Source organism: Manis pentadactyla, chromosome 5 (genome assembly GCF_030020395.1).
Source record: "Manis pentadactyla isolate mManPen7 chromosome 5, mManPen7.hap1, whole genome shotgun sequence".
In the NCBI taxonomy this organism is placed as follows: Eukaryota; Metazoa; Chordata; class Mammalia; order Pholidota; family Manidae; genus Manis; species Manis pentadactyla.
Genome location: NC_080023.1, coordinates 59094245 through 59119013, shown reverse-complemented (window position 1 = coordinate 59119013; position 24769 = coordinate 59094245). Strand labels below are relative to the sequence as shown.

Here is a 24769-nt window from a genome sequence, read left to right as displayed (position 1 = left end):
ATGTTTCTTTTTCTCTTAAGGTTAGCTAGAATGACAGCTGGTTTTATTTAAAGATCTATAAAGTATACTAAGGGTTGTCCAACATATATAAATACCAAAGTAGTTTATATCATGTCAGGAATATGGAGGGGAGGCCTTTAGATGAATGATCTCATAGGCATTCTTTGGCAAAAATCTGGCAAATGTCCTGTGTACTCTAGCTAGGCTTACATTAATCAGACGTTCTACCTCCTAGGAAGTAAATTTTGTGACTTGATTTAAATAGTTTGTGTTATCAAGTCACTTTTTTGGGTAGGCGAAAAGGCAGTCTTTGTGGGAAGTCTTTTGCCACTCTCTCATAAATTATTTTTATCAACTTAGATTGCAATATTTTATCCTTCAGGGATTTTTATGATGTTCTCCAAAGTTTCCTATATCTATACTCATGTGTCAAACAAGGAAGGCATTGGTATATGATAGAACAGACTTATATTTAAATATTTCTTTGCTTTTTGGGGGTAACTTTTTCTTGATCTATAATATGTATAGTAAAGTTCACAAGACTTAAGTTTTAAGCTCAGTGAATATTTACAAATGTAACCATTATACATTTCAAGCTACAGGATATTTCCAGTTTTCCAAAAACTTACCTTGTACCATAATGCAGTCAGTACCCCACCAAAGATTATCACCATTCTGAATTCTGTCAAATACTGTAGTTTGGCCTTTACATGAAATTAATATATATAATATAAATTGAATCATATAGTATTTATTCTTCTTTGTTTAGTTTCTTTAACATTATACCAATGAGGTTAATACATGTTGCTGCATGCAGTAGCAAGTTGTTCTTTTTTACTGCTTTATACTGTTTCACTGTATAAATTCACCATAATTCGTGCCTCGAATCTGTTTTCTAGTTTTAGCTATTATAAATAGTCCATGTACTATGGTGGGTGCACCTATGCACTCATTTCTGTTTAGTTTTTATAGGAATAGAATTGCTGTTTCATAGGCTGTACATATATTCAACTTTGGTAGATAATGCTTATTGACTGACAAAGTAATGTAACAATATACACTCCCATTGCAGTGTATGAGATTCCAGCTTATCTAAGTCCTATCCAATGCTTGGTATTGTCAAGTTTTATTTTCCAAATTTAGCCATTGTGGTTTTTTTAAATCTTGCTTTAATACATCATATGCTTCCTGTGTGAGTACAACCGTATTATAACAAATGTTATACATGTTTTATACATATATAAACATATATGTGTATAGGACCTTTTATATTTTATATTCAACTGTATTATAACAAATGTAGTACATCCCTAGCTTTCAGCCTTATTGCTATCTGAAGTTATATGCTGTGGTGAGTTTTATAATCTGTGATTATTTTTTCTACCAAGAATTTATTCTGATGTCCTTTGAACAAGAAAAACCAGCACACGAAGTTACTTTTAAACACTTACTTCTTTTTTGAAGTTTTGGCTCTACACACATTAGTAGAAAGTCCTCTGGGAGTGCCAGATATATTGGTCAGAGTCAGAGGAGATGATCCTTAAACAGGGAAGATTTTGATCAATTTCCTTAAGGAATTTTTGAGATATCATTTTGTTCAGGTAGATGAAATTCTAGGCTAATGAAATAAGTAAAATGGCAAAAGTAAGTAGACTGTGTAATGACAAATAATTAGGTTAACTCTTCTAGAGAAAAGATATGACTAGGCTACAATAAGAGACCTGTAGCTTCAGTAGTGAAATATTTGGGCAATGACAAAGGGTTCCAATTTAATAAGGAAAGGAAATTTGCACTAAAAGCTCTTGGAGTAACATTTAAAGAAGAGGATTATGGCTGAACACAGGATAAGTGTAGACAGAAAACAGGGAAAGAGAAACATGGTCTACTATATAGAACCTGGAATATGATATTGGATGCTGAAATGAAGATAGGCAGCAAATCTAAGAATATTGGGTGGCAAGAATTATTAGAATTTGGCAATGGCCTCAAGAGACAAGCCAAGTAAAAATGACTTCAGGGTTTTGATTGCCTGGAAAGGAAGTAGAAGAAAATTGTTGGAGGATATATTATGTTGATATAAGTTAACACTTTGAAATAGTAATAGTGAGAAGACTATTGGAACAGCAATATAGAAATGTCATGTAACTCAGAACAAGCAATTTGGGGATTAATGTACTAAAACTCTGTGACAAATGACTTGTCCAAGGGAAAATGTGTAAAAAGCAAAGGGTCTTAGTTGATTCTCAGCCAAACGGTGAGGAGCACAGGATCTGGCAAAGAACCATAAGAGACACATGGAAAACTAAGAGTGGAGAGGAATAAGACATGTTGTTGAAAGATTGCATCAGTGAAGAGACAATGACAATTCCCTCTATGGAAGACAGTAAAATGGGTTAGAAATGGAGACAGTGTCTAAGGAGAAGGGAAAAGAAATCTCATTTTGACTCAAGTTAATTTCTGTAAAGAAGGAGCTATACTGACAGAAGCCTGGGATGGAAAGGGGTAGAGGAGTGTATCTACAGGTTGGGAGTGAAAGGTATTAAATTGCAAACCAGACAGAGATAAAATGTACTTCCAGGAATGTTTTGTCTAAAGGAATGCTTAGACTAGGTCAAAGTTTATAAAATAATACTTAAGAGCACCTGGCATGTAATAGGTGCTCAATGCTTGTTAAATAAAATTAGTAATCTCATCCCTGTTTTCTGAATACTTAACTTATGTTAATAATGATCTTAGTGAACCAGTTATGTGGAAATATAAGCTAAAGGCCAGATTGGAAGCACTTCCTGAGGGATGCAGTAGAGAAAAGTAGAGGTATTAAGCAAACTCCACAGAAGTATAGCATCACAAAAAGCAAAACAGTAGTGGTAGGAAGGATCTTGCAAGTCACTGAATAGCCTAACCCTCTTATTGCATGGCCCAGTTTTATTAAATAATTTGCCATATATATGTCAAGGTTCAGTTCCAGGAAATTGAAATCACACTAGCTGTGTTAAGCACGAAGGGATTTAATATAAATAATTAAGTGTGCCTTAAATTGTTGGGAAGTTTGGAGGAGTGGCCTTTAGTCTGGGGCTCCAGGCCTGGTTTCCAGAATGACAGAGCAGATCAGAGCACCAGCTCAAGTCAGGGAGGGGGAGCGTGAATGAATTACTGCTGAATTTATTTCTTGCCTTCATGTCTGTAACATGACTTCCTGAAGCTCACCTCTAATTTTCTACCATCTAAATATGATTTTTTTAAAGCCTACTTTGTAATTCCCTAAAAAATTCAGTGAATAGTTCAAACATCATGTTGTTTGGACTATAAAGTGACACCTATATTGTGCTAAGGTTTTAATTTTTTGAATTCTCTCCGTGTTTATACAAAGTAACAAGCAGCATTTTGGGGGGCTACTCTTGGAAGACAATTTCTTTCTATAAACAAATTTACAGTACCTCTTGGCTCAGCCAGCTTTTAATGAACAAATAAATTCACATTGTATTATGAAAAAGGTGAATAGTATTTTTTTGATATTTTCTAAATGCTGCTTGGCTAAATTTCTGTCCCTACCATATGATATCATGTGTTGCAAGGATATATTCAAGAATATTTAATATCTCATAAAAGTGTGATTTTTTTTTAACTAAAAGAGTATTAGGGGTTTTATGCTGAACATTTCACTACTATCTAATTTCCCTAAATCCAAGTGAATGTGCATAGAGGTTATTTAGGGGAAGTTGAATGGCTATAGATAATTCTAAGTAAATCTACAGAGTAACATACCTACCTCTATATGCAAGTTTCTAAACCACCACATGTTCTTATTAGCAAAATCAAATGAAGTGAATTGCTCTTGGCCAAGATGGAATAACAGAGACTGAATTTGCCCTTTTGCTTTAAACATCCAAAAACTGACTAAATGTATGAAACAGTAGTTTGCAAAGCACTGGATATCTGGCAATAAAGGACAGAGATCTCTAAGAGATGAGAAACAAATGAAATGAGCCTCATTTCACTTCAGTTTACCACCTGGGATTTTGCTAATCTGAATCTCAGGGCAGGAGAACCAGGCAGAGCCTGACAGGTGACTCAGAGTTGAGAAGCCAGCTCTGAGAGTCTGGGAGATGAAGGTGGTGAGAGTTCCGGGACTGAGTACGGGAGAAAAGAGAGCTGTACACATAGAACTCTGGAGAACTGAACAGGTTCCCCCTAATATTTAGTCAAGTCCTGGCCTGCCCATACATGTGAGGAAACTGTGCAAAGCTTGGAAAAGAACCACCTTGAGAGGATTGGGGATAGCAGTGCCCGCACTTCCCTAGGGCTGGGAATAGTGCTCGTTCCCACTAGGCAGACTGGAGTTCCTCCTGATTCACCCAGCCCTGGAGAGCACACACAGAGAGGTCTTGCCTCAGTAATGGTGAATACTCAGCTCTAGATGAGCACTGCTCTGGTCTTGACTAACATATCCTAAAAACAAGACTTGAAAGGGCCAAACTGTTTTCAAGTGATTTAATTTCTTCCATGATCAGAGCTCAAGAACGTTTACGGGAATACAAATACATCCAGCAGCCAAGAAATATCTAGAATGGGCTGAACAAGTAACAATGATGAGAGTCCACTACAGGAATGGAGGACTGTGCCTTTCAAAAAACATTATGAGGCCAAAAGAACGCAGAAGTGGTCCCCTAGACAACCAGATCATAATAAGAGAAATTAAACACCATTTGTTTTCAAGATCTTTCCCTCCACCTTTTTTAACAGAACTTCAGTATTAGTCATGAACCCACACTTTTCCTAAACAGGTGCTTCCAAGGAGAGGCCTTATTACAGAAGTTGATTTCTGATTGGAATAAGAAAATGTGAGGGTCTGTTCTTCTCTGAGAATGAGTTGCACGTAGGCATGTGATTCAGTTGTGGCCACTGAAACATGTAGTTAAATGTTTCAGTGGACTTATAGGGAAGATTTTGCTTATTCCTAAGAATGACATGCACTAATACACACTTTGTTGTACCTGGCTATGATGCTGAAATGGTGCAGCCATTTTGAAATAATCAAAGAAGCTAATCTGAAGACAAAGCTTGTACAGTAAGATTGGCAGGATATGAGAAGATGGAAAGAACTGTGTGGTTGATGATCTGTTGATGAACTGACTAACCCTTACCTCTGGACCTCTTGGAACGCAAACTAATGTTTCCTGATTGCTTAAAACATTTTAAGTTTTATTTATTTGTAGCTAAAAACATTCTGGCATATAGGAGATTCTTATTAAACGTCAGGATTTTCTATATTGAATATTGAGGTGACATTTCTATTTTGAATAGTTAATGATCACAAACTCAAAGCATGAAAACATTTTTTTCACTTAAATGGTAAGAAGTTCTCCATTTAAAAAATATGCCATATGCTATCTCTTAAAGTACTCAGTGAAAACAAAAGCAAACATGTATTTTAGAATTAAAACTTTTGGGGAAAAGAAATCTCAGAAACTAATATTCATTCAATGGCAATTACATTTTTTTTAAAAAAGCAACAGTTATATAATGAAACTTCAGAATTGACATTGGAAATTGGCCTGAATATAGTTCTTTGATCTATCATTACCTTATTTCCCAGTTGGTAAAGGATTCAGTTGCTTTCACAGAAACATTTTAATATCTTGGTAGAACAATGCCCTCAAAGATAGAGATGCAATTACTTTATCATTTTTAGATATTATCTAATATAAAAGCTTAAAAAAGATATCAAAGGAAAAATCACTATTGGGTGATACAGATAGGTGAACACAATTAAAATTAGCTTCTCTCTATTTATGTTAACAGATAAGATTTGTTGGATTTTATGTCTCTTTTTAGCTCTGATCATAGGATCTTCACTTACTATTAGAATATCCATCTCTTGGCTTTCCAGACAACAGTATTCTGTTTATGAAGAATGCCAAATTTCTGCATATAGGTTTCCCCTGTGTTGATTGTTACTGCAAGATGTTTTCTCCCTCATTTTTGCACTACAGTAAAAGCTGCTGTGGGGCATTTTGATAAAAGGAACCTTACTTCATTATTCACTTATTAGCATGAAAATTAACTTGCATTCCCAAATGGAGTAAGAGAGCAGGGGTAATTTACACAACAAAATTGAATATTGCCAGTATCATGCCTATTAGGACTAGATTCACACTAGATTCAATGACACATGAAAGAAAACCCAAACATGGCCTAAACATGATGGAAGTGCTATCCCTGTGTAAGAGTCAGTGGTAGGCAGTCTAGGGCCGGGATGCCAGCTCCACAGTCACTGTGGGATCCGTCCTGTCTTTATAGCTACCCTACAAACTAAGCACCCGCCTTGATTCCAGATTACCCCGTAGAACTTCTGGCATCATGTCCACATTCCAGGCAGCAGGCAGGAATACTGACTGAAGGACCAAAGGGATTCACTTACCAAGATGAATTACCTTCCTTCAGGAGCCTTTGTGCAAACCTTTCTATCAGCCGGTTTTAACCACCAAGGGATAAGCAATACTCCTGCTTATATCTCACTGACGTATCCTTAGTCACGTGTGGTCCTTAGTCATGAGAGAGACTGGGAATGCCTTTGAGCTCAGTTTATTGCCACCTCAAATAAAATTCACGTTCTTCTCCTTAGGAAGGAGAGCACGGATATAGGGTAGGTGATTGTATCATAGTCTCTATCACAGTGTGCTTGAGATTGCATTACAACCCCAAAGGTATTCATGTAAGACTCAAAACCTGATCAGAACTTGTAGCTTTCCAATTTTCCCTTTGTCTCCTACAATTTTTTAGAACAGAGAACATAGGAATTTCTTTTGGGATAGGGAGGAATTTCAGTAATCTACACTTAGAGCTCTTACAAATGTGACTAGTAATATAAACATGCCATATTCCATCCTGAAATGTCTTAAGGTCAAGTGTTCATAAATAGCAAAGCAAGTTATATTCTACTTTATTGGTTTGGTAAGTTCAAAATTCTGATGTAATACTTAAAATTCTATCTTTAACACTAAAAATTGTGACTTGGTTACCTATATGCCCCCAAATATTTTGTATTTTCTATAAAAACAGGCTTTAAAATTATTTTTCTGGAAGTTCCTCTACAGCAGTTGGGAAGCTGGGGGTATAAGAAAGGATACAAGAAACATGTTTCCATAATAATTAATTTTACCAGTGACTCCTAAGGTAAGTTTCAGAAACTTACCTCTTTATGAAATGTTTGAAAAAAGAAAATTCATACACTGTAAGTACTAAGGGGTATTGCCTTTGATATTTCTGAGAAGCTTGAAAAGTACTCTGAGCATCACTTTTCTAGAATGAAGCATGGTGGACAGTGGTACAGTGTACCTATTGCAGGGCCTTAATTATTTGTTTATTGTAAGATGTTCCATTTTCCTGCTAATTCTGTTATCACATTGACCACTCTGTGTCCAACAGCCACAGCCATTGAGTGAAAATCAATTCCAGCTATAAACTAACTCTTTCCAATTTTGTATTACATTTTTAGTTCTAAATAAGCTTATTTCATTAGGTTTAATCCTAATTTTAACTGAAAAAAAACATTCAATAGATTCTTCTCTCCCTGTATCTGCTTTATGCTCTGCATAAGATATTGCTATACCCATTCTTTCTAAAGTTATCAGCAGTTTAGATTTTCATTCATTAATTCCAGATATTTTTTTCACCTCCCATTTAAAAGAACTGTAAGTTTGATTTGTGATGTGTAAAATAAAATGTAGAAAGCTTTAAAAGGTGTGGAAGTCTTCTCTTAATAAAATCTTTATCACATCAGCATGATAGTAGTAACAGGAAATACTATTTGTTGAGCTCACAGTGTTTTTACCATCCTTAACCATATCATCACAACTCTGCAAAGTACGTATTATTATTGCATTTTACAGATAAGGAAACTGAGGCTCAGAGAGGTGAGGGATCTTAAGTAAAATCACACTGCTAGGATGTGACACTACCAGGATCTGAAGCCAGGTATGTCTGATTGCAAAGCCCTTGACCATTAAGTTATAAAGTAGGCACACCTGGGAAAAAGTTATTGTGAATGAAGATACTTCACAGCCTCAGAACTGTCTATAATTAATAGTGATGTATATAGATAAAAAGTGCCAGAAGTCATTCCAGTGTCTTTCTTTGCAATGTTTGAAATTGCCCACTTTAGGCATCATAGAAAAGAACATGACATAGTACAGGGGAAAGAGGGACAGAAGTACTCTTGATTGGATAGGGGCAATGGTCGGAAGAAAAAGGCTTCTTTCTTCCTTCCCAGGCTCTTCATGCAATGAAAAAAGAGATTCTCTTCACTCACCAGAAAACCACTGATTCAAGGAGAGATGCAAAGGCCAAACCGAAGGTGTATTAGAGCAGAATGAACTGCTTTTCTGAAATAAGTACTCAGCCTCCCCCATTCAGGCATCAGACTTAATGATATGATGACATTGCTAGTATATTTCCATTGGACACTGTCCCTGACAGTTCTGTCAAAAAGAGCTGTTTTAGAACTGATAGCTCATGGATGAAGTTACTGTTTGTACACTATCGCAGCCTCTCAAGTGTGAGAAGAGTTGAGGTTGAACAGTAAAGTCATTTACAGGTGTAGTCTCTTGCCCTCAGTATGGGTGACAGCTCTTAAAAGCAACTTTTGAGGAATGTTTTCTGTTTGATGTGGATGGTGGTTGAGTTATTTATGCATTGTGGAGCCAATGGGATTCCCTGATGAGAAGAAAATTCTCTGCTAATGATCTAGCATTTGGGTTTCAGTCAAAGTGAATGACAGAATAGCTTTCAAACCTGAGTAGTCATATTCAGAGCTTATGTCCATATTTGTAGGGGGTGGGTAATTGGCATTTCTATATATTTTTTAATAGTGGACAGTGTGTGAGTGAGATCTGTTCTACTACTTCTAATCCCATGGGGCTAGGGGTTGGCATCTATCTCCCAGCCAAGAGACACCTTATTTCCCCTCAACTTTACCAAAACTGCAAAGGTGGAGAAGAAAATGCCTATTCATTAATGTCAGACACCAATTCAAATGGCTTATTGGCCCCAGTGCAGCACTAAATAGGCCTCCATTTAAAGCATGAGTCAGAATTGGTTCTGCAGAACTTGTTTTTAGGTATGTGGTTGTTTTAGACATCAAGGCAGTTCGTAAAATAAAATCCTTTACAGGCTGATATATTTGGAATAGAAATGAATGAACTTCCAGTTTTACACAAGCAGTTTTGAATTATATATATCCATTTGGAAGGTAAAACATTTAAATTCCTTCAAGTGCATAAAATTAAAAAATGTTTATACTTTTAGTCTTCTTTGGATACAGGTAATTTTCTGCCTGACTTACTAACTTCGGTATCTCACAGATTCAGATATATAGCTATTGCAGTGACCTGCTGTCCTGATGATATCCCGTACAAGTGTGGAGACCTGTAGAGTCTCCCTGTCAGCATTCACTAGAAAGCCATGCTCATAAGAAATAAAGTAGTATTTGGTGACTGATAACCATACCACTAGATGCTGCTATGTTGCCATGCCATAACTGGATTATTAAGACTACTTGGGAAAAGGAGCAATTTAAATTTATGTGACGCAAATTCTATACTCCATAATTAGCAACTTAATCACTGTAAGCTAACCAATACATGATGTTTTTAAAATTTATAACCTCCATTTATTTAATAACTACTTCACCAGCCCATGTTTCATACCTCTGCTTTCTTTGCTCTGCAGTGAGGCTACAGCTAGAGAAGACTAAACCATTCTCATCTCACGTAATATTCAGTCTGGCACTGTTTTCTGTACAGTAATAGCATCTTACCCTCAGTGTTGCTGTTCCGTGTTGAATTTACGAGTCTGTCTGATCATAGCCTGTACATCATTAAGGAATAAACTGAAAAGCAGCATTTCAGTGATTATGGATTATGATAGACCCCTGAGAAGATTCCTGTTAGAAGACATTAGAAGGCCCACTGTGGAAACTGAAATGCTTGAGTTCTTTTGTTTCTTAACAGAGTCAGCTCTGGAAAGCCTTGATGCTCTAGGTACCATTTACAGCAGCATTGATCAGCAGCTGAACGAAACAATGAGGCACCGCAGACACGCAGGAGAAAACGATTACAACATTGAGGTGCTGCTGGGAGTGGATGACTCTGTGGTCCGTTTCCATGGCAAAGAGCACGTCCAAAACTACCTCCTCACTCTGATGAACATTGTGAGTAGTGACTCCTTTAAGAGGCTTTTTGATATTTTAATTCACTTCCGTTTTGTCAGTGTCTTTTGGAAACCTGTGAGAGGCTTTATGACTGTGTTCCACATCCAAAATGTGTCCATAACTGCATGAAATTCAAATATCGATGTACATATTTAACATGCAAGGATGCAAAAACAAAGGAAGCATGAAGCAAAATTTTCTTTGAGGTGATCAACTAGTTTTCCATTGTCATCAAGAGGAAATCATAAATTTAAAAAGTCTTAATGGGATGGAACTATGACATCAATTATGATTTTCATTTGTCCCAGGGATAATCTGAACTCTCGCGACTTGGTCCACCTGCCTTGATCTGGACCGTGAAGGATGAAATAGTTTTTTCCAGCATCGTTTTGTATTCCAGGATGAAAAAGAATGGTTTCAGCCTGATAACTCTGTGTGGATGCTTATGGTTAGAGCTTTTGAATAAGAGTGATTTTTTTAAAGTCAAGCAATAAAACTGCTATTATTAAAAATTAAGCTACAGATGCTATAATATAAATATAAAGACTTTAGAGAATGTAGCTACGACAGTAGTCATCCAGGTCATGAAGTGTTGAGATAATTAAACAGGAACTTAGGAGGTAAGGGCTTTAATTCTAGCTCTATTGCTGGTTGGCTCAGTTATCTTAGATGATTCATGTTCCTTCCTGGGATTAGTTTCTGTGTTTATAAAATTGAAAGGCACAAGAAAGAGTTCATTAATTCTGTAATTTTTCAGGAAGTTGGGATTTAAACTGGACTTAAGGATTAGTTTTTCTTTTGTTGTGTCTTTATTCTGCTTTGTTTATTTGCTTTTGTTTTCTGAAGGACACATGAAAATTTCTAGGTAGAATCTATCAACAGGAAAGTAGAAATGGATATAGTGTATTCACCAGACAGAAGTGTAATTTGAAGAGTATCGAAAAATAAAGCGTAACACTTTGGGTTTAATAACAGTCAAAAGAACTGTTTTGTTTTTAGGTCCATTAGAAAGGCTAGATAATAAACTGAGTGTGTCTCACATATCAGGAATTATTATAAAATTCATAGAGCATGAGAGAATAGAACTATAGAAGAGAAAATTTTTAAAACTTAGTAAGTTCATTGCATTTGAAGTAATGAATGTAGGTAGGGGTTTTGGAGAGACGAAAATAACACTCCTTCCATTTCCTTCCCAAGTTCAAAACCAACTGGAAGGTAGACGCAGTGATCAGACTTATTGAAAATAAAGCTTTGCTATTCATGAGAGCTGTCTCTCACATGACTTAAGTGTACAGCCACAGAGATTTTCCTTATTCTAAATCAGTGATTCTGTTTGTCCCAGCCCCTGCTCGTTTGGCAATGTTTAGAGACATTTTGGCTGTCATACTGGGAGATCACTAATGCCATTAGTGGAAGAGGACAGGGATGCTGTAGATACCCTGCAGCACAAAGGCAGCCTGTCCAACAAAGAATTCTGAATTATCCAGTCAATGTGAGTAGTGCTAAGATTTAGGAACTTTGTTCTAAATTCAACAGTCTTACTTACTATCCCCATCTTTCTCCAAATGGATAATTTCTGGTTTCACCCGTGAGAATAGGCAGACAGCTTTCAGCATGACAGATCCATGACTGAGCCCCTTCCTCTCCTCTCCATCCTCACCCTGCTCCACTGTAGACTTAGATACCAAACACTGAGATGAACATGCTTGTTATCCTGAATCAAACTCATCAGTTCGATGAGAGTTGGAGGCAGGAAGAAAAGCAATAATAATATTCGAATGAAACTCCCTCCTGGAAATTTGAAGCCAGGAAAATTGTGGGTCTTGTCTTAATAATGTTTCAGTAATTATTATCTCCTCTGCTAGCCAAGCTGTATGACTTTCCATGGTCCTTTAAAATCATGGCTTCCCCAAACTTAAGTCCTACACAGACAGAGACGCTTTCTTTACATGTCACAGAGGCTCAGACAGAAACTGTAGGAGAAAATTGAGAACAAGAATGTCTACCTTGTTGCTCAGATTCGGGAAGAAACATGTCCCTGTGGTAGAGAAAAGAGCATGGTTTCCTATGATCCCATTTGGCACCCTTGCCTTAGTTCAGCCGTCAGCAAATACATCCTTCCTTTGGTTTCCTGTAGGCTGGGTTCCTTTAGAGCAAAGGTCAACTGCCGTCTGTTCCGCAGTTTACGTAGTTTATGTAGTTAGCTTATGTAGACTAATTAACTAACTTAAGTGCTTAGTCATTTAGTTTCCATTACCAAACTCAGATGACATTTACTACATAGTTTCTGAACTATTGGAGGACTTTTATGTCTCAAAGATGTTTCTTCACGGTTGGCCCTTTAATTTAAACCAAACTCCTTTTTAAAGGAAACTTGTATTTCTTATTTCATACTATTTTATCTTGAAAAGGATTCTCAAATTATGAAATGTTAAACATATGTTTAATGAAGGAATGGATAAATGAACAAAGGAGTATAAATAATATTGTAGAGGTAGGTTTTGAACAGTCTTGGGAGGCAGAAATTTGGACTTGAAACAAGAGGATATAGATAACAGATGAAGGCTTTTAATCAGCTTAATGTTATAATAAAAGCAATACTTAAAAAGTTAATTAACATTTATTGGGTATCATTTTTTTAAAGTGTATTTTAAGATGGGAATTATAATTTTTCTAGAGGAAACAGGCGTTATTACAATTTTGAGAAAATTGAGATGAATTTTTAAATTATTTGAAGTATGTAAAACAGTCTCAAATAATGATAATGTGGTGATGATAATCATGAAAAGAAGAAGGGTTCACTGGGGTGCAGAATGTAGGGTGTTGGAAAGGTGCTGGTCCTGGAAGGAGCAGGGAAGCTCAGCGCCCCTCCCCCCATACAGTGGCCTATGTATCTCTTCCAAATGGCTGCTTCTGAGTTGTATCCTTTATTTAAAAACCAGAAATATATAGGCCACAGTAGTCTATAGTGGAAAGGCAAGACAGCCTTGGGTTCAAAATCTGTGCCCGGCACCTGCAAGATGAGAGGCCTTGTACAAGTGGCAGCTTCTCAATGCCTTAGTTTCCTCACCAGCGAGATGAGCACAGCAGTTTATTGCTCACAGAAGGGTTTTAAAGAAGGGAGGAGACCATGAATAAGCATGGGAACTGAGAAGGTGCTCAGCAAATGCACCGTTTACTTCTGCTCTGAAGGAGCTCAAAGGTCTTGCTACAATTTGCTCTTTCCCCCAAGTCACCTAGAAGGGTAAGCAAGAAGGCTCATCATGTCAGGAGAAGGAAGACACATTTGCAAATCTACCTTGAATCAGACCTAGGCAGAAGGATTTCTGAAAACAAAATAGCAGATCTATGGGAGATCTAAACTAGTAGGGCAGCCTCCAGTCCCCAGTTTAAGTGCCCCGATTTTCCCAGAATCTCAGAGCAGAAAACACCAATGGATTAGCTCAGTATGATGTATGGAGCCTGGGATGGAACCTGATCCCAATTCCCAGTCTCATGAACCCTGCTCCCTTCTGCCACTGATGAGCTTGGAGTGAAATCAGGAAAGAAAGTGGTGCAGACGTCTGTGAGCTGATTTACTGGCAAGAATACCCGGGAGTGGGGGCAGGCACAAAGCTCTGCTCTCTTCTTCGGGCCATTTTCTACAGAACAAAAGCCTTATACTGCCAGGGATGTTACAGCAAAGCCTGTGGCCTCCAGGGTTTCACTCTGGGAAAGAATAGAAGAAAAAACTTTATCCCAACATTTAGGACAGAAAAAGGTCTTGGGGGAAACAGCTGCGGAGCTGTGACAGCCCTTAAGCAACTGTGGAGTGGCTTGTGAAGAAAAACTGACACCCGTTTCTGCACATAGCACCCCCACCCACGCCCCACAGCCCCGGCCAGCCCGCAGCCAGCATCAGCCTGGCAGCTTAGTAAGGACGCCACCTTGGAAAAGGGATTCTTGTGTCCGTCTGTCCCAGCCAAGCCTTCAGCTGATTAGCCCCAGCTGATATCTGACTTTGACTTCATGAGAAATGCCAAGCCAGAATATCCCAGCTAAGCTGCTCCCAAATTCCTGACCCACGGAAACCGTGAGACAGAATAAATTATGACTGTTGCTTTAACAAAGGAGGAAGGGGCGGAGGAGGAGACAGGGTTATTGGGAGGAGAAAGTTGTTTAGAAAATTCAGGTTATATTTAATATTTAATTTTAACACAGGTTAATCATAGTCTGAGTGTAATAAAAAAAATCACTTGAAGCACAGTATATTATAGGTAAGAGTGATGTTAAATATTCTTTATTTGTTTGCTATTCTAATTTAGCCATGCTAATTGGCCACCATTTGACATTAATATATTTAATCTCTTTCAGGGCCATTTTGCCTAATGAGTGATAATTGTGCATATGACTGTAGTACAGTTCTGTAAGTGATTTTTCATGTGAATCTTGGAGTTTGGACACAGGAAAGGTAGCTCACTAAGCTAGTACTATTCACTTGGGGCTCAAGGGTCAAGTGAACAAGTCTGATATAGGCCCCCAGATGATTTTGATATGACTCCCCAAGAGGCGAGGAATACCCGCTGCCCATCCCTCTGGGTCCTCCGAGAGTTCAGTGAAGGAGAGAAGAGTCAGCTGCCTTCCCTCTCCTTTTATGTGTAACTTACTTTTTTCTAGTTCTTCAGATTTCTCCAAGCCTCATCTATAAAAATTATCAGATATGAATATTCTAAAACAGAATAATTATTCTTAAATTCTTAACAAGATTTTCATGTTTCAAATAAGTGATGTGTGATGCATGGTAAGCCTTTGTTAGGATCTCTTATCTTGTTAATATTAAGAAATTTTAGTTCACTACTTTGTCACATGGCCAACTTGCTAGGAAAGCAGTTCTCTGCTATGGGACATGTCTCATTCTATGAGTATTGATCCATTGCTTACTATGTGCAAGACCTATTTTAGGCAAAGGGAATATTCCAATGAACACAATAGAAAATATTTTATCCTCTTGGAACTTGAAAGCAGAGACATATTATAGTTAAATGAAGAAATAAATTTCAGGTAATAACAACTGTCAAGAAGAAAAATAAAAGCAAAGGGTTAATGTCAAGGAGAGTGGAGGGGGGTCTGTTTGGGACAGGAGATTAGAAATAATATCTCTGATATGGTATATGGGCAGAGAGAGAGAAATTCTGTGAGTAAGAAAAGCAGGCAAAGAACTGGGGAAAGGGTGATCTAGTCTAATGGATCATAAGCTGCAAAAGTTCTGAGTTAGGAAAGAGCCTCTGAATCTGAGTGTTTGGATATAGGCCTAGAAGGTAGTTTTAGTCTAAGCCAATGCGTAATTTTGATTAACACCCCTAGTTAAAAATCACTGAAAGAAGAATAAAGGAAAAGAATTGGGAGGAGAGAATGATAGGGAAGTCTTTGAAAATAAAAAAAATTGAAATGAAATTTCTTACAGTGAAAAATGTAAGTAATTGGACTGGAAATTTCCCCAACAGTTTCACTCTGTACCTTGACGTTCAATGCCTGTTAGCAGACTCCTGTTATCACGTGAGCAACAAAGAAGGTTGGTTTACTGAACTTTAAGCGTTCTACGCTGGTAACAGCTTTTTTTATCTGAATAGAGTTTTTTTATAGTTTTTCTTTTTTTATCTTTTGACTTGTTAATTACTACCTCCTGGTCTTTAGTATCCTTACACTGTTTCTTGTCTTGGGGATATGCCTGAGCTTCTGCAGGGGTTCTCCTTGCTGAGAGGAGGGCCAGTGAAATGAAAAGGGTAGGTATGAGGTCTTACTCTCTCCTGATCTATGATGGAAAAGAATGGTTCCTGGCCATATTCTAAGGTGAAAGGAGGAACTACCCTAAAGAGTTGTAGAATAGTCTTGACTTACACTGATAAATGGCAAGATGGAAGGTGACTGAACGATTACATAAAAAAGTAAAATTTCAAAGGTGAATTCCATCACATGAAGTTTTCAGTTTTGAAGCGTAATGTCCTACAGTGTAAATGGGATTCATGAAGCTCCTTCTCAGGAAGCCAGTGTAGTGTGATTTATTACAAAGAACGCCTTGTTTTCTAATATGTTTGGCTTCTCAGCCATTTGCTCTCTTTGCCAGAGGTCTTTTAAGTAAAAGGCAACATTTATATATCCTAACATAGAATCACACCTTAGAATTTAAGAGGAAACTATAAAGATAGCAGCTATTGAAGCTTTCTAACATTCTCCTTTTTGAAGATATGGAGACTGAAGACTAATGTTAGGTTACTTACCTAGTGTCAAGTAGCTAGTTAATGCAGGGCTAGGCTGGTTTTGTTTCTGACCCCCATTATATTTCATTTCACTTTAACATTTATGTTCATAGTCATTAGGTCACAATTTTCAAAAATTATCTGAAGAAGACTTTATGATATGTCTACTTATGATGGACAATAAACTAACAGTGTTATCATAACATGGCAGGTTTCCCTACCTAATATCTTTGAAAGAAAATATATATTCCATATAAGTACTCTGATCCTAACAAAGCATTATGGACTTTTTTGAGGGTTAGCAAATATGTGTAGCTACTGATCACTTAATGATGCTTAAATCTCAACACTTCTTTTGATTTCTTAACCACCATTTCTTAAAACATTGAATGTGACCATGAGGCAGATTATCTGGGGAGCATGTCTGGACAGCCTAAGAAAATCATGTAGCAGCTTTTTATTTAGGTCATTATCTTTAATCCATTTCTTACATTTGAATGTACATCAATCCTCTAGACATTTATTTACCTAGTATACATGCTCTTGCCTAGGCCAAGTATTGTTGGATTCTAGGAAGGCACAAATCAGTAAGATTGAGCTAATTCTAGCAGGTGGAATGAACAAATCAACAAGTAATAGTAATAAAATGTGATAGTTTCTTCAAGAGACTCAGCCACAAAGTACCGTGTAAACATTAAGTGAAAAGGAGAGGATGTGATTTGGGAAATAATGCTGGTGGCAAAGGAAGTCTTCATAGAGGACATGTCATTTGAGTTGGACTTTAGAGGCTAAATTCGCATTTCCCTGCCAGAAAAAGATGGGTCTTGAAAATGGGAAACAGACTGTAAAAGGATCCTGAAAATTGTAGCTCCTGGTGTTTTGGGAGCCATTGGAGGCCTGTCCATAGGTGAAAGTTACGGTGTTTAGGTGAGATGGCAGAAGATGAGGCCGGATAGAGAAGCTGGGACTACTTTTTAAAAAGTATATATGTATGTGCCATTCTAAGGACTCTGAATGTCATCTTGCTAATGAAGAGTCATTTAGAGTTTTAAAGAAGATTAGTGACTTGATCAGTCTGAGTTTTCTTTTTTTTTTTTGTGAGCGTCTAAATTAACTCGCTTATTGAGCTATTAATAAACAGTCTGATGATTCTTTATTTCTCTCCCTTCTTATTCCTCCTCCTCCATTCTTTATATGCTAGGTGTTTTATTTTGTGGTCTTTTGTGTTTCCTTTGACTGCTTTTGTAGGTAGTTGATTTTATTTTTTGCCTTTAGTTAGTATTTGATTAGTCTACTTTCTTTGGTGTGATTTTATTTTCTCTGGTGACATCTATTTAGCCTTAGGAGTGCTCCCATCTAGAGCAGTCCCTCTAAAATACCCTGTAGAGGTAGTTTGTGTGAGGCAAATTCCCTCAACTTTTGCTTGTCTGGGAATTGTTTAATCCTTCCTTCATATTTAATTGATAATCGTGCTGGATACAGTATCCTTGGTTCAAGGCCCTTCTGTTTCAATGCATTAAATATATCATGCCATTCTCTTCTGGCCTGTAAGGTTTCTGTTGAGAAGTCTGATGATAGCCTGATGGGTTTTCCTTTGTAGGTGACCTTTTTTCTCTCTCTGGCTGCCTTGAATACTCTGTCCTTGTCCTTGATCTTTGCCATTTTAATTATTATGTGTCTTGGTGTTGTCCTCCTTGGGTCCCTTGTGTTGGGAGTTCTGTGTACTTCTGTGGTCTGAACGATTATTTCCTCCCCCAGTTTTGGGAAGTTTTCAGCAATTATTTCTTCAAATACACTTTCTATCCCTTTTTCTCTCTCTTCTTCTTCTGGCCCTATAATGCAGATATTATTCCTTTTGGATTGGTCACACAGTTCTCTTAATATTCTTTCATTCCTGGAGATCCTTTTATCTCTCTCTGCACAGCTTCTCTGCGTTCCTGTTCTCTGATTTCTATTCCATTAAAGGCCTCTTGCACCTCGTCCATTCTGCTTTTAAGTCCTTCCAGAGATTGTTTTATTTCTGTATTCTCCCTCTGAACTCTATCTGTTAGCTCTTGCATTTTTCTCTGCAGCTCCATCAACATGGTTATGACCTTTATTTTGAATTCTTTTTCAGGAAGATTGGTTAAATCTGTCTCCCCAGGTTCCCTCTCGGGAGATGTCTGGGTTATTCTGGTCTCTATCAAATTCTTCTGCCTTTTCATGGTGATAGAGGTAGCGGTGGGCAGTTGGCACGTGTGTTAGCTGGGAGAACAAAGTCCCTTACCGCTTGCTCATCACCTTTCTCTCCTGTGAGAATAGCGGCCCCTAGCGGCTTGTGCTGGGCAGCTGCGCGCTGACGGGGTCTCTGATTCTGGCCCGGGCAGCTGGGGGGAGCTCTGCAGGGCTGCTGTGGGCGTAGCCGGTCTCAGGCTGCTGCTCTGCCCCTTCATGAGGCACTGGGTTCTCGCAGGTGTAGATGTAGCCTGGCTGTTGTACTGTATCTTCTGGTCTCTCCTTTAGGAATAGTTGTATTTGTTGTATTTTGAAAAATACATATGGTTTTGGGAGGAGATTTCTGCTGCCCTACTTATGCTGCCATCTTGGCTTCTCCCTCTTTTCACTCACAGTCTGAGTTTTAAAAAGAGAATTTTGGATGCTTTAGAATTATTTAGAGGAAGATACTCTATTAGATACTGTGCTATGAACATAGTATCTAAATGCCAGAATTTGGGGACAAACTGCAGTCTGTCTGGCTCCAGACTCCTTGTCGTTTATGCTACATCACACTGCCTCAACAAACCGTCTTAATTTCCCCAATATGCATTGAACATACCAGGTCAGAGAGACAGATTGGAGTAAGAACAAATCAATTCAGCTACCCCTTACATAAACATACACACCTTCCCTGGAATATCATGGACCCGCCTTCTAGAAGAGAGCCCCCACATCACAGGTTAAATTAATCACACAACGACCACACAGAGTTGCTGCCTCAGAAGTTCTTTGTTACTGAAGCATCTCAGTTTCCTCTTTCCCCTTTCCCCTTTGATTCTGCAGCCCCAAGTTCCCTTTCTGACATTCTCTCATTTTTCCTTTTTTATTGCTATGGATATCCAACTGACTTTATCCTTCCAAGGTTTATTCCAGCCTTTTCTTCTCCAGGGTCTGGAAACACAGAAAAGCATTTTAGCTTGCTGAGGGAATCATCTTTCTCATTCTTGAATAAAGGAAATCAGTTCTACCTGAGTGGTATGCTTCCACTGTTCCAAAGGTGGCAGTGTTTGTAAGACTTTGTAGCCAAATTGCCTATTCTTGGTCCACTAAACCTACTTTGATGCTTAAAGGAGGTTAATGCATAGTTAACGTAAAGGAATAGACTTATGCTTATTGCAAACAACCATCTGACACTTAAAATCTGCCCTTCCAGAGAGTACCGAAATGAGCCCAAATCACTCAAATGCAAACATTTGTGAAAGTTTTAACAGGTTAATGCAACAGTCCAACTGGGTAGAATGAATACCCAGCAGCTGGCAGTGACCAGGAAGAGATAGACTTGAGAGAGGTCCAAAGGGCTGGTTAATAGATGGACTGTAATACTTAAAGAAGAGGAAGGAATCAAGGAAAATGTAGTCTTTAACTGTCATAGAGTATTCAGAAGAGAAAAAGAGGCTGTAGGGAGAAGACGAGTATACTTTGAGATATATAGGTACACTTTCCAAATAGGTATGTTACTAGAATTGAATGGATGGCTCTTGAGAGTGAACGAGGTGAGTCAGTGTTAGCAATATACACATTTGGAATTAATCAGCCTGCAGGTATTGGTTGCCGAAATAGCAGCAGATAAAATATTGCAGGGAAGGCATGTGAGAAAAGACAAGGATTGAAAACAAATTTTGAGACACACTTACATGTGTGCTGGGCAGAGAAAAAAAGTTACTATTGCTAGAGAAATAAAATAGTATAATTGAAGAACATAGTCATAAATAAATGCTGCAGAACAGTGTTGATGGATTATTTTTTCATGAGGAAGGAAAATTGAGAATTATTAATAAAAGAGGATTAGGAACTCCAAAAAATGGAGAGATTGAATATGGGAAATGAAATTGCATTTTTGAAGCAAATATATTTAAGGAAGTGGAGAAGAGCCTCAGGAGAAGGTAGACTTAACCCTTTGCTGACAAAGAGAAAGACGGGCAAGGAGGTTGGAAGGTCAGATCTGGCATTGGCGTCATCACATAGATGTATTTGAATTTAGTTGTGCTAATCGTTTGGTGGGGTGGGAATTGTACCACTTCTCTGGCTCTCAGTCTCTTCCTAGAATAGTGAGAAAGGTGCCTCCTTTGTAGGGTCTTGAGATCTTGTGATAAGTTGCTTTTCCTTTGGCCTGGATCACTCATTCTCCAACCAGGCACATGGCCCTATCCTGTTTGTCAGTGGTCTCCCTGCTCTGACTATCCAGCCTCTCTTGTCCCATCTCATCACTTAGAATTATTTAGCACCTCTTCCCATCGAAAAGACCTTGTCTGCATGTCTTGCTGTATTTTTTATTTTTTTCCCATGCATATTTACCTATTAAAATATATTCATGATAAGAACAGAGACTCAAGCTCATTTATTATTCAATTTCCTGCCCTGAGGACAATTGGGCACATGGCAGCTGCTTAGTAATTATTTGATAACCCTAATATTAAAAAGCAATATTATGACTTTGAGATTGGAGGTGAGGGGAGAATAGTGGGCAGGTTGGGAGACAGCTACCTTCTCTAGGTAAAAGGAGTATAGGGTACAGGCTGAGAATCCAAGTAGGTATGTGTTTGGAACTTTTAGCTCTACAAGAGATAGTTGTGGACAGAGCAGAAGTTTTTCCCAGTTCTTTCAGAATCATTTTATATCCAGCCCAAATCACCCAGGCTATCTTTTTATTATTTATTTGCCTTCAGTTAACCCAAAGTCTCTTTAAAAAAATCATACATGTGTTGCCATTTATTTGCCTCTATGTGAATAGTACTAAGGATGACTAACAATTTTTTTGTTTTTACATTTGCAAGGGCCAGGCACCATTAAGCACTATACATATATGAACTCATTTTTCCCCTGAACAATCCTATAAAGACAACACCATAATTATCCCATTTTACAGATGAGAAAACTGAGGCACAGTGACAAATAACATGCCCAATGTTACATAGCTAAGATAAAACAGCAGCCTGGCAGTGAGCCTGTGCTCTTAACCACTTATCTATACTGCCTCTCAAGACCTAATCCGCCTCTGAAAGAAAAATGAATGTTGCTTTGTTGAAGCCAAAGCTGTTCATCAGCTAGTCAGACAAAGCAGGTCAGATTGTCCTGCCAGCGAAATGTCCTGGGAGAAATTGTCCTGTCTGGGAACAAACCTGGAAGGAATTTTCCTTTCAAGGAAAGGAATACTTGATTTGATTTTACCTTTTTCCCCCCCTCCGTCACATCATTGGCAACCCCTTCCAATTTAAGGTCATCTGAAAATTGAATTAATGTTCTGTTTACCCCTTCTTTCAGGTAATTCAATAAAGACTCTGGGCTCAATCCTGAACACCTCACAGAAAATCTACCCATGCTCTAATAGATTAGCTCACATGGTGAAAGAATATTCAGTTTTGCATAGACAAGCTTTGATCTGTATTATGTAGTGTCCAACAGGTGACTCCTCAGAATGTGTAGTTTAATGCTTTTCTTACAACACAAAACACTGATTATAAATGTGAGCCTTATCTCTTTTTTTTTCTCTCTTACCCATGTTTTCGAGTGATCCACTCTAGCTCCTTTATTTTTTCCCGATAATTTTTAGAATACCATTATACTGATCATCAAGAAATCCTTATACATTGTAAATTCGGAGTCCAACTATTTCCTTAAAATTACATGGAGGAAGATCATGAAAAGGAAGTGAGGTTTTTAAGTTCTCTTACTCAACATGCTTACACATCAGTTCCTTATATTCAGGGATAGTAAGACGCTATTGATTATTCTAAAGCCAAGTATTTGTGCTAAGTGACTGCGTGGTCTGCAGGTCTGTGGAAGTGTAGCAATATGCTGAAAACAAACAAGTCTGGAGTCAGACTGCCTAAGTTTTCATCCTCATCTCTGTCTCCTAACTGTGTGACCATGGACAAGTTACTTACTTTCTCTGGGCCTCAACATCTTAGATGTAAAATAGAATTAATATTTCTAAAGTTATTGCAAAGACTACTTTAATTAGTATAGGTAAAGTATTAGAACAGTGTCAATAATCTGGAAAGGCCTGTATAATATTAGCTGCTATTTTTGTTTTTTGTTGATGTTGCTCTTACCTAGGAAAAAATTGCTTTCCTTGTCACTACGAGTTATAATATTCTTAATTAACACATATTACTTTAGTTCATCCCAGAAGATTCAAATGGTTCATTCATTATGATACGCTTTTAGTTCTTTCTATAATATAATTTTTGCTTGTTGAAATTTATGATTAATTTATAACCAGGTCATGGGAGTTTCTGTCTCTTATAGAATGTTTTGATCAGATGACACTGAAAAAGAATCTAAACAAAGATGTCTTCATTATTTTTCTTTGCTTTTAAGAGTGACTCTTAATGCTTTCTTTAAGTTAGAATATTTTAAAATTCTTATTAAATTTTAAGGAGGTTATTTTATTTATGTGTAAATATAGGAAAAGAAGGACACACTGATAATGTATGCTCAGATATATTAAGCAGCCTGCCCTGTACCCCCTCTAACATGTGTATACTGCCATCTGCTGGAAAGAACTTTTGTACGACATTTAGATACTATTCTTTGAAACAATGTGTCAAATGGTTTTTCGCACACTTCTTTATTTGATAATTTAAACTACATCTTTCATTCAGCTGAGATTAAACAAGTTTCAAGTATAGGAGTTTGAAGTCCCTTTCATTGAAAACTAAGGGGGCTGTTGTATTTCTTGCTCTTTTCAGGTAAATTATGAAAATGCATCCACAAATCTTTAAAACTGCTTTCGTGGATAGGTGGAAAGACACTAAAGTTCTTTGTGTTTTGCTGAGGACAGTTGTGTGGGTTTTTGTTTGATTTGACCAACCCTGTGAAACAGGCAGAGCAGGTCCAATTACAATTTGCCAGTGAGGCTCTGAAGGCTTATGTAACCAACCCAAAGTAGCTCCCTTTCTTGGTGGCATAGCTAGTGCCAGAATCCACGTCTTTAATTATCTTATCCTAGGGTGTTTACTGTTTCTTCAATTCTTAACCCATTTTATAGGTCTCAAAGTTATGAACACATTGTATCCTTTAGTTTATAAGGCCTGGCAAGATGGAAAGCATCCAAATTATTAAGTACCTTTTAAATGAAAAATGTATAGGAAACAACCTTTTTTAAACTTTGAAAAGCAAAATAATAAGTGACATCCAGTGCTCTGCACAGACACCTAATATTTGTTTATTTGTCACACTGAAAGAACACTTTCTGCTATGTATAAATATCATTGCCTTATATTAGATTATTTCTACCCATTATTTATACCCTGTGACAGTTTCACAAATGTGTGCTGACTCAGAACATTCCATAATTGATTTTGGTTTCTACTGGACCACCCTGTTATGTAATTAGACTGGCATAATATTGGCATTTGTTAAATAATACTTTCCTTTGGGTAACGGTAAATTTGACTTTTTAAAAAGTGTCCTTTCATTCCATCATTTCATAATGTAATATTGCCACTGAGAGCATGAGTTTTGTCCATTATACCTTCTTTAGACCGTACTGATTTAAAAACTTACCAAGTAAACTGAATTTACTAGTTTCAGGCAGTTATATGTATAGCATACTGGCTCAGATATCACACATTATTTGTCATTATTATCACCTTTCCTTCATTTTATGACTCTTAAGATTTTCTGATGTAGGCATTTCCTATAATATTTAAAAGTATTGCTTTTCTGCTATTCTGCAGGGCTATAAGGGCCTTCCTCCCTCCAACACCTCTCCTCCAAAAATTAACTCAGTTTCCTTAAAATCCAACTACTTTAGTTTTACATTTTATTGTTCCCCTATGTTGTGTATTTGCTAACATTGCTTTCAACTTTCTTTATTTATTTTTACATTCAATGCATTTACATTTCAGCTACAATTAAGCTAAGTACACATTATGACTTCGTGTGAAGCCATGTTGTTAATTTGAAACAGCTGCCTTATGAGAAGTGTCTTGGACTGTTCATGAGTCTCTGCGTGAACATGTTAGTCACAGGCCTGGCTTTGGACTTTTTACTTGTATTAGAACTATAATTTTAGGAATTTCCCTATCAGATAATTAATGCAGAAGAGGAGGGGTGATTCAGT

The 24769-nt window shown here is 37.4% G+C and overlaps 1 protein-coding gene across 6 annotated transcripts in view; it reads left to right on the top strand.

Moving 5' to 3' along the window:
- Positions 1–24769, top strand: part of ADAMTS3 (ADAM metallopeptidase with thrombospondin type 1 motif 3) — a 264699-nt gene that overhangs the window by 196856 nt on the left and 43074 nt on the right. For all 6 annotated transcript variants that reach the window (XM_057502303.1, XM_036878981.2, XM_036878979.2 and 3 more), the window contains one exon: positions 10011–10210. In XM_057502303.1, the coding sequence (XP_057358286.1) occupies positions 10011–10210 (200 nt within the window). The remainder of the gene's footprint in view (positions 1–10010; positions 10211–24769) is intronic.